Here is a 10,908-nt window from a genome sequence, read left to right on the forward strand (position 1 = left end):
TGTGGGGGGGGGGGAGGTCTGGACATTTGATCTATAGCATAATGGCATCTGCTAACTGAACGACCTTGCTGAGCTATTTATATTAACGGAGTATCTGGATGTGTGCCGCAGAAAGAAAAGATTATTACGCACTAATCCGATGGTTGGGTTATTGTTATTGCCTAGTTTTATATTTCATTTTCGCCCCATACCGATTGCATTATAAATCGCTGACTTTAATGGACGAAATCGGGAAAGCGTTGCAGTCATCAGCAAAATACAAAGTCGCGAACGAACAATGACAGACCCCCGAATGAATGAATGAGTGTTGAAAAAGAAAAAAAATATAACCATAAAATAGGTAAAAATAAGAAGCATCGAGATTTTCACACTACAAGTCACAGGCAGCCAGTCGTGTAAACTCGTCGGCATTAGCTAATGCTAAGGGGAGACCCCCTGCCCCGAGACCCCTGCCACAAGACCCCCGATCCCCAATCTATGATCCCCCGAACACACCCGGATAACTTCATTTGCATTTTGGGCGTGAGAATAATGGCGGTGCAGAAACACAGAAGATCTGCCCCATCGGTTGGCTTAATTAGATTATAACTACTAGTGTTCGGTATGTGCGGTATCTGCTCCCAGATTTGAATTGCGTGCCAAAGATGGTATCGGCATGGGGATATTGCATAACATCGGGGCGAGACGGAAAACCATGCCCATCATCCATAAAGCTCACTCGCCATAAAGTGCATTTGCCCACTGGCCCAATTAGCCCCGAACTGGCCATGGTTAACTCCGACCACAAGCCGAGCAATTAACTTGTCTCCTATGAGATCTTGCGGTTTCGCCAAAGAACTGTGTGCGAACTGTTCACACATTTCAAGGGACTATCGGGGGTTCGGAAAAATCTGGGAAATTCTGCTTGGGTAAATTCAGTGAATTCTACTTACGAAAATTCTTTATAAATCTTTCAGCATTAAGATGCCATTGGCAAACAAATGTAGGTATGTAAAAGAATACTCACCACTATGTATTGTTGAGGATTATAATCTTTATTATATATAATCCAAATTAAAATCTCAAATTATTTTCTACCATTAATTTTAGCTGCATTAAAAACCTTATCTTATGAGGGGCATTTCCATTAAAAGTGATTTTTAAGTTATTTTTTCACTTATATAGAAAAAACTGGGTTACTTGAAAAGTATAAAGCAAAAATTCTAAACCTCGGTTTAATGTTTCAACTATCCAAATATTATAAAATATGTTTACGACTAAAGTTTATTGACTAAAAGATAAACACAGAGTTGGCCATTAAGATTGTTTTTATGTGCAAATTAAAAACATATATGACAGTCCCAATTGTAACACAATTTAATAATGGACTCTTTGTGCAAACATTTTTACTATACCAACAAGAAAATAAAATGGTACTTATAAGGTAATTTCCCACAGCCAGACTTGCAAAAAACACACTACCTAAAAATATTTGTATTTTAAATTAATTTGCCGGTTACAATAAAATAAAATCAAATAGATAAATGTTAATGAAAAGGTAATGCTCAGTTGACAATGTTGTAACTTTGGCTCGCTAATTTTTCACAAAACCCTAAGACAATGACAGATCGGAGATTACGAGTGCCCACAATCAAATCATTACCAACATTTTTCTCCAATCTCGTCGCTTTTGTAAACGTATGCAAATTCCAGGCCTTTGAGTGCCAAGGTTTTTTACAAGAAAAAACCGCCGACCATAATCCCTTGGGGGAAAGATAAAACCAACATAGCATATTGTTAACGATGTGAAAACGTGTACAACAAAGCATCTGGCCAAACAGCGGCAATTAGCCACGCACCCGCACTTTGGCCATCCGAAATGCGATGGTGATGGCCCTGGGCAAGATGTGGATCCAAAAAGATCTAAAGAGATCCAGTGGCAATTGCAGTCCAACTGACATTTCAATACGCGAGCGTCAAACGATTTCATTTAACACAATTTATGAGTGGCGATTCGGCTTCTGATTCTTGGGGACCGCGGAGAATATGTCCGAGTGCTTCAGCTGGCATTAACCGATCTGTGGGTCCCCGCTGGTGATGTTAACTGGATTCGCCGAGTCCCAGCGGCAAGCTCACCACCTTGGCATTTAAACCGTGGCATGTGCAAAAAGTGCCCCAACAACAGGAAGATGCCAGCAGTCGCAGTTCGCAAAAAATACACAATTACACTTGGAAATCAACTAAAAAGTTCAGATCCCAACAAGGCCTAAAGCAAACAGATCTTTTAAAAAATGGTTCCGAAAATATGTTTCAAAGTTAAGATTCTTAGAGATCCCTTGGGCCACATAAAATATAATATATAAGTAATTTTCTTTATAATATAGAAGTTAGAATAGGAATTCTAACTACTAAAAAAATAAAAGTTATAGAAAACTTTGGACCAGGTCTTTTAAATTTCAAACTATTTTTCAAACACCTTCCATTAAAATATCATTGGTAGATGATATGGTAAATTTTATCATATCAAACTTCTTGAAAAAAATGAACATACCATCTTTCTCGAAATAGACTTATAATTCAATATACAAATTTTGAAAGTGTAGAATTTGTTAATGTTATATTTTATATCTTCATTACATTTAATGTACGCCAAATGATCTAAACAAACTTGTATTTTTAATAACCAATAAACCCCCACCAAAACGACCATAAAATTGTTTTCCCTGCACTGACACCGCTGAAATTTCTTAATAGAAGCGCCAAAAGCACAACAAAAAAAAAAACTCAACTAAAAAGCGGCAGCCGCAGCATCGAGTTGGAATCGCAAATTAAATGTTAATAGTAATACCCGGCCACAATGGAACGGCGGCGCTTGAGACAAAAACCGGATTTGTGGCAGCCACAGACAGAACAATGTGCGCATAAATCTAGCGTCAAAACATGAATGCAATTTAAGCAAACTGAATGAGCGATTGCCAGGGATTAACGGCCATCATCTCGGGGACCTGGTGAATACAACCCGAAAACCTGCTGGCGCAGTGATCAAATCACAACTTGACATTGTCTGACTGAGCCCCACTTAAAGCGGTGTAGAAAGGAAGCTGGACGGGAACGGATCGGATCGGATCGGTTCGGCGGAAGGTGAGAAAGGCCTACCGACGATATTACCCGGCGAACACGCATATCAAGTGACAGATTGCATAACAGTCGAATACGAAGACGCCATCGCCATCGCCATTGCCATCCATCCTATGTGGCGTGCGGTGAAAGTTAATTTGGCAGAAATATGTAGAAAAATTATGAAATGTATTTTCCTTTCGGTTACCACCGGCATCGGCGGCATTGTCTTGTGGCACCAACCGCCAGCCGCCAGCCGCCGACCGCCAAGTGGCAAGTATCAAGCGGAAACGGCAAACATTGCCTCATGCAGCAACTTGTGCCGCCCAATAGGTTAATAAATACATTTCGAATTGAATCAGGAAGAGCTGGCAGCATCACGCCAAGTTTTACGAGTCAATAAGCAGGGTCATTCTCTAAAACACCTCTTTAACAAGGTTTCCTAAATAACTTATCAAGAATCTACAGCTGCTCTTTCGGTTAACCCTTTTTTAAGTTATAAATAAACATTTAATATTTTAGAAACTAACTATCTACATATTTTTGGACCTATGTTAATATTTCACATTTCCAAAAGTATATCCGAATTTTAAGTATAAATATTCCTAAAATAAAAAAAATTCTAAACGAATATGACAAAATTTTGCACGGTGCCAAATTAATCTTCGTTTTAATATGCATAGCTGTGAAAGTAAAAACTGAACCTGATTCCAAAAGACATCTTTGTTTGCTTGAATTGTTTTCTTATCCCCCAACCTTATCATACATGGGCTCGAGGCAAAATCTGTCTGCGCCTTTTAATCTCATTTAGCGTGCACCATTTCATGCTTGTGAATATACCAGCTAACAATTACATGCGAGCACCTTGAAGGGGCCAACAAATTGGCGACCGACAGGCATTTCTCTGGCATTGTTTGGGCCAGGCCAGGTGGCCAGAGCCTTGGCCATTTTAGAAAGGCCCAACTCGAAACGCTCGAGTGGCAAGGCGAAAGGTACAAGAAGGTACTCTCCAACTCCGAATCCACATGCACCATCGCCATATAGAGACAACACGCTGGCACAGGTTGGCTTAGTTAGGTCTAGACATTTATTAAGCAGGCTGGGCTCGGTGGCCAGATGACAGAGCAGCTCTGGTTGGGCATTCGTGTGCACTTATTTTGAGCACATTATAGTTTAGTTATATATTTGAAATATGTTTGTAGCAACCCAATCACTGGGTTTGGTTGTTGCTGTTACTAATATATTACTGCTGCTGCTTAAGTGTCGCTCACTTGGACTCGCTTGCCGCATTGGTTGCCTTGGTGGCAGCCTTAATGGTGGCCGCCGAGGTGCGCTTCACACTGACCAAGACATTGCGCTTCGTGGATGCTGGACCAGGTTTGGCCGCTTTGGCAGCTGGCTTGGGCGTTGCCTTCTTGGCCGGCTGCTTGGCGGCAGCGGTGGTCTTGACCGTTGGCGTGGCTGGCGCAACAGCAGGCTTTTTCTCCGGCGACTTGGCCACCGGCGCGTTGTCTTTAGCTGCTCCCTCATCGTCATCGCCGTTCGCTTCCTCTTTGGCGTCTTTAAGCTTGTTTTTCTCGCTGCAAGTGGACTCGTATTACACAACATAATCATGATTACTTCATCGTCTTTCACATACCTTTCAATGTCAATGTTAAGCACGGACTCGTCCTCTTCATCTTCCTGCTGCCCCAGGGGCTCCACTTCCGCCAGGAGATCTCCCAGATCCTTGTCCACCTCCTCCCATAACTTTTCATCATGGGTCTCATCGCCATCTTCTCCATCTCCATCGCCATAGTCTTCGTCATCATCCTCTTTGATCTTGCCATCAATCTCCTCATCGCCCTCCGCCTCATCATCACCACCCTTCTGGTCCTCATCGTGGTCTTCCTCATCGCCCTCCTCCGCCTTATTCTTCTTTTCGGTCTCCTCCTTGTTGCGCAGGAAAGCCTTTACGTGGGAATGCTGCAAGCAATGCTTCTTGGTGTAGTCCTCCAGTGATACGTCGTCAGTCTTGCTGGAATAGTGGTTGCACAACTCGCAGTAGAATGCCTCGATGGTCTTGATAAAGTCAGGGCCAATCAGTGCCCGCTTGCGAGTCTCCTCATCCTCGCTCTTCAGAGCTGTTTCCGCCTCAGTCACCATGGCGTCCACATCGGCGTCGATCATATCCACATCGATCTCGCCCACCGAGTCCACAGTGTGGAACTTGTTCAAATCAATCTCGCGCTCATCCACGCTATCATCTGATCCGGATTCATCGTTGCGGGCCTTGTTCTGCAAGCAAAACAAAAAAAGAATTTATAGCTTTTGCTGATGAAGATTTAAAAGTTAAATACAAGGGAAAAAGGGAATACAAAAGTAGATTTAGATTTGGAGGATGGGCTGACTCTTCTAGAGAACACTTTTTAAAGCGAATGGAATCTTTTCCAAGAGCACAATAAATGTGTTTTTATATTTCTTGTCAGTTTATAATTACAACATGTTTCTCATTGTCTTTATTTGATCAACGATAAAGAAAATAAAACTGAAACAATTTTTGGTTTTAAAGAAATCTCTCAAAATTCTATTAATGATTATTTGCGTTTTTTTTAATTATTTAGATATAATCGAAAATATTATTAGACTCATAAAACCTCTAGATAGTCTATAGATTCTCACCCTAATGTGCTCCAGGGAGCAGCGATGGTTCTCGTAGAGCATGGCGTTTTTAAAGGCCAGGTGGCAGGAGCCGCAGTAAGGCATTAAGAACTTCTTGATGGTCTTGTGGTGCTCGGAGGCCTGGTGCAGATTCTTGGGCTGGCGGTAGGCCAGGCGGCAGAGACGGCAGTAGCGCGACTCGTGCTCCTCCTTGCTGTTCTCCTCGATCTCGCGCTGCGTGGTGCGTTGGCGGGCTCGCATGCGTTGCAGGTCGGCTCGCTGGTTAAGGGCCACCTGGCGCATGGAGTTCTTGTGCGAGCGAGAGTTCAGATGGTAGTTGTACTCCTGCGGATCACAAGGAACAAGTTACTTAAGAGAACAGAGGGGAATCAAGGAGCAAACCCACCTTAAAGGTCACACACTTGATGCGGCAATGGACGCAAATGAGCTTGATGAAGCTGCGCTTGCGATTGTTGTGGTCCTCATCACGATGACGAGAGCTGCGTCGCTCCTTGCTGCGATCATCGTCCGAATCGTCCTTGTCCTTGCGCGACGAGCGCTCCTTCTTGCTGGACGACGATTTCTTCGACTTGGAGTCCTTCGAGTCGTCCTTGTCCTTCTTCTTACCTGACTTATCGGCCGACGACGACTTGGCCTTGTCATCCGACTTGTCACCATCGCCGCCCTCACCATCGGCCTTCGCCTTGACATCCTCGTCATCGGAGGCGTCATCGGCCTTGGCGCTCTTGGGATCGGACTCATTCAGGTCCTTATCCTCATCGTCATCGCCGTGCTCATCGTCATCTTCGTTGCCTTCGGCGTCGCTCTTGTCATCGTTGTTGGCCGACTTGCTGCGCTTTTTACCGGGCGACGACTTCTTGCTCTTTTGGTCCTTATCGTCCTTATCATCATCGTCCTCATCGTCATCGTCGTCGTCGTCATCATCATCGTCAGAGTCATCGCCTCCATCGGCGTCCTTGTCCTTGCCCTTCTTCTTCTTGCTTTTCTCAGCATCTTCGCCGTCCTTGTCCTCATTGCCGCTGGAATCGTCGCTGGAATTCCCGCCCTGGCGTTGTCGTCGCAACGAGCTACATTTGGGTGGAATGAATTCGAATGTGAAGTCATGGTCAGGGTGGCAGGATGGTTTTTGTTTGTTTTTTTTTTTTTTGGTGGAAGAGGCAAGTTCAAATTTTTGTGTCTTTTTTTTTTGTTTAGTACATAAGAAGAAGCTGGGTGGTAAACTAACAAAATACGTTCATGTCTTGGAGTGTCGGGTGTTTTTTTTTCTATTTATCGGTACGCTTCAATTCGTTCTACTTAGTTACACAACAATATACACAAGAATTATATACTTGGGCGCTATGGAGAATGGAGTTTTGCGGGAGGCCGCTCGGTTAATCTGGCACCAAGTGCTCTCCCCTCCATCTCGCATTCAGATTTTAGATTCCTTACTGAATCGAAGAATCTCACAGTTCACATTATTATGTCAATCTCACAAATTGCCTTCATAGTTCTCTGTATCCTCAATTGGAACACAATGCCGCGTATAACTCAGATTTCAGTATTTCATTTGGGGATTTTTGGTCTTTTTTGTATGATTTTTTCGTCTATTTACCTTTTCAGCTGCTGAATCTTGAGCAGGCGGGCCCGGTCTTTCTGCTGTGCATAGAGCAACTGGCGGCGCATGGTGCGCAGGTCATTCGACTCGTTGACCCGAGTGCGGACAACGCGCATGGCTCCCACCCGCATCCCGGTTCGCATCATGCCGCCCCTCATCGACATTGTGCCTCGGGGTCGGGATATATAGTTGGTGCCGGCCACGCTGCGCATCATCCGCTTTGGCGGGCCCATCGATCCGTCCCTCTGGTGCCGGCTGCCACTGGTGGAATCATCGCGAGGACGGTAGGAGCTTGAGCTCCCGCCTGCGCCGTTATTGCCACCACCGCCGGTGCTGCTACGCTGATGATAGTTCGACGACGAGGAGCCAATGTTCTGCGACGAGGACGAGGGTCGATCGCTGCGATCATTCGACGAGGACGTGCGACGGTAATCCTATTGACGATTGATGAGTAGGAAGGTGTGTAGGAGCTTTGTTTTGCTTGATTGGTTTTTTTTTTTGATTTTTTGTATATCAAATATCAAATATAGGTGGTAGATTTATATTTATATAAAATATATATATATATATATATAGACTTGTTGAATGAAAAGAATTGCTATATAGCTACAGACTGATATTGATTCTGATTCTGATCTGATTGGATTGGCTGTGGGTTATATAGTTCGCAATATGCTGTTATTTTGATTTCCTGCAGCGTGTTTTTGTGTGTGGTAGCATGATGGAGAAACCTTATACGCTTATTGCTTAGCTACTTAGATTTGGATCGATTTATATATATATAATGCATATATGCGCGGATGTACACACTGATAGATTTCTATGTTCTCTGTTCGGATTGATACACAGACCTTCGACCTTCGGTATGGGGAAAAATTTGACAGCTGATATACAAGATATACAAGAGATTACAGATCAAAATCGCTTCAATCGCTTCAACGGTTCTCTACAGAAGTTTTTGCTTTCTCATATATATGTGGATCAGTGGATCAGTTCGGATCGGATCAGATCGATCGATTGGTCGCTGGCAAGATCATTATCTATATGTTGCCGCGCCGCAGTCGATGCTATGGACAATACACAGATTTATATAGATTGATATATGGTCAGACGGTGCTCCAAAGTGCTTGTCTGGCAACTTTGAGTCCGCGCGCTGTTTGCTCTTTTGGGACATGTTATGCTTAACGCTCGATAGGCTCAACTCAGTCCCGCGTTTAAGCTTCACAAACAGTGCTATAAATATTTGGAAAGTCATTAACATTACACAGTACATGGCGATTGGCTTAATGAATAATTAATATATAGACCTTTGGAATAGCGTGCTGTTAGCATTGGAATTGGGGCAAAGTATAACTTACGTCTTGGCGCGGGCGTTTGCGGTCATCGTTGCGATCGCGGGATGAGTCCTAGACACACAACAGATAAAAATAGATTGCATAATGAATATATAGAAATGGATTTGGGTAGTACATACATCACTCATTTGCCACAAGACCAACGGAACTATAATTAAATCTCACTTTATCTTCTACAGAACTGGCACTATTATTACTCATAATCTTTACGTGAAAGTGTTTAACCAGGTTATTTGTTTATCCTACAGTTGCGGTCAGAATAATGGTTCTTTTATTAATTTCATTTTATCAAAAAAATATTGAACTGTATTTAATTGTTTTATTTTAGGTATTGCTAATCTCAATTTTGTAAGTACTGAAAATTAACATATATTTATGTTTAATATTCTCTTTTGAAAGTCAAAAATTTGAAAATACTATGTTAGCCTCAGCTGTTTGTTTTGTATACTATAATAATCCTGTCTATATTTTTCACAAAAACAATTGCGCTGTTAATAAGCAAAAAAAAAAAAAAAAACACTGTTTATAGAATGAGGGTTCTTAAGGTTAATTCCAATATAAACAAAGTTTATTGCTCATCTTGCTTTGCTTCTTGCTGGCTTAAAAATAAATAAATATTTGAATATCAAGGCTACAAGAAAGTGGACAAATGCGACAGAGTAGAGAAAACTCGTTTTCTGTTAGATATCTTATGTGGAAACTCTGTAATGCAGAAAATTAGCAGTAACTGGGTTAGAATTACTGCTAGGTCAGAAATCAGTTGAAATCAGAAATGTGTATCTAATGTTTATTCACTAGAAAAATGGATTCAGACTGCACTGTGAAGCAATTACCATTTATGTATAATAACAGACAATTTATAGATTGTGTATAAGTTCAAAAAGGAAGCATTTTTATAGTACTGAATGGAGTTTTATAACATATGGTGTGATTTATGGTGTGATATTTAAATTGAAAAAAATAATGGAGTAAGTAGGGATTTTATAGAACTTGTAACTTATTTGCTGAGATTTAATGTGCCCAAAATCTAACTTACTTTGTAATTAAATACACTTTCTTATCTCGTTCAGAGATAATAGAGAGCTATTATTAGCTTGCCTTTTTCTAGAGTGGGATTCTTATAAATCAGGTATATCTGTTTGTGGAAAAAGCTAGAGATAAAGAAGATTGGTGCATAATTCAATGTAGACAATTATTAATTGTTTATACTAAATTTGATTGCCATTCTTATATGAAAACCATTTTTAACCCATATATTGTATAATTTGAGTGATGTATGTGGGGGCTTATTATAATCTAGATAGATCTTTTCAACTCACGTAGCTGCGCTTGTGGCCCGAGGAGCTGGACTCGTAGCGCCCGCTGCTCGAATTGTGGTGGGTGAACTTGTCCCGGCTCCGATTGTCATAGTGGCTATTACCGCCTCCTCCGCCGCCGCCGCTGTTGTTGTTGTTGTAGCGATTGTTGTTGTTGTGGTAGTTGTTCTCATACCGGCCATTATTGGGGCGGTAATTGCCCTGGGTTCGGGTGTTCACATAGTTGCTCGAGTTGCGATTGTTGTAGTAGCCGCCGCGAGTGGTGCCACCACCACGTGGAATGAATCCTCCGCGTCCGCGCATCTTGTTCTTCTTCTTCAATTAGTTCTGCATGGTAGGACAGCCAAGAAGCGAGGAGAAAGAGATTAGAGAATTCGATTCGTGTCTGTATATAGGATGTTTGTGCGCAAAAAAAGCAGTCCGTCCAGCGCAGCACCCCCTTTTTTTCGCCGGATTCGATTTTTATCGCTCTGCCGCCGGTGGCGTCTCTTGGGGAAAAAAATCAATAATTCGCCGGCCCTAGGGTTTTTTCGCAGGCTACTTAGCCACCTATCTCTGCACTTACCTATCTACCAATACTCTCTACTGATTCGCAAAAGTAAGCCTTACTTCTGGGTCTTTTTGCTAGCTAAAATGGCACGCTTCTTTTCCGCTTTTCACCTTTTTCACCAGCCACTTTTTTTGCTCGAAAAAAATTTCGTCTAGCAATGGCGAATGATTTAGAATGACCAGAGTGGGCCATAGAAAATTTACTTTTTAAGCCATTCTCCAAACTGACTATCAAATACTTTCTCCCGCCATAGCAAGTACATCCACCCGTCAAGCAGAGACCACAACCTCCACTATCGCCCATCGCCTTATGAAAGTGCCATCTCTAACTTAA

General features: G+C 42.3%; 1 protein-coding gene across 1 annotated transcript; it reads right to left on the minus strand.

Annotated features, from left to right (window-relative positions):
* Positions 1 to 4,160: 4,160 nt before the first annotated feature.
* LOC119553120 (protein starmaker) lies at positions 4,161 to 10,744 on the minus strand. Its single transcript, XM_037863307.1, has 8 exons — positions 10,591 to 10,744; positions 10,029 to 10,352; positions 8,713 to 8,760; positions 7,352 to 7,788; positions 6,143 to 6,824; positions 5,758 to 6,081; positions 4,736 to 5,373; positions 4,161 to 4,676 (listed from the first exon to the last, which is right to left on the minus strand). Exons 2-8 carry the CDS (start codon positions 10,326 to 10,328, stop codon positions 4,364 to 4,366), a joined length of 2,742 nt encoding a protein of 913 aa, XP_037719235.1. The 5' UTR covers positions 10,329 to 10,352; positions 10,591 to 10,744; the 3' UTR covers positions 4,161 to 4,363.
* Positions 10,745 to 10,908: the final 164 nt, after the last annotated feature.

The sequence above is a fragment of the Drosophila subpulchrella genome, chromosome 3L (genome assembly GCF_014743375.2).
Source record: "Drosophila subpulchrella strain 33 F10 #4 breed RU33 chromosome 3L, RU_Dsub_v1.1 Primary Assembly, whole genome shotgun sequence".
NCBI lineage: Eukaryota > Metazoa > Arthropoda > Insecta > Diptera > Drosophilidae > Drosophila > Drosophila subpulchrella.

Excerpts from the sequence above, each read along its gene's own strand:
- LOC119553120 (XM_037863307.1), bottom strand. The coding sequence starts at position 10,328 with ATGCGCGGACGCGGAGGATTCATTCCACGTGGTGGTGGCACCACTCGC. Across the intron at positions 7,789-8,712 it reads GCAAACGCCCGCGCCAAGAC|GATTACCGTCGCACGTCCTC; the intron begins GTAAGTTATACT and ends AATCGTCAATAG. Across the intron at positions 4,677-4,735 it reads CTTAACATTGACATTGAAAG|CGAGAAAAACAAGCTTAAAG; the intron begins GTATGTGAAAGA and ends GTCCACTTGCAG.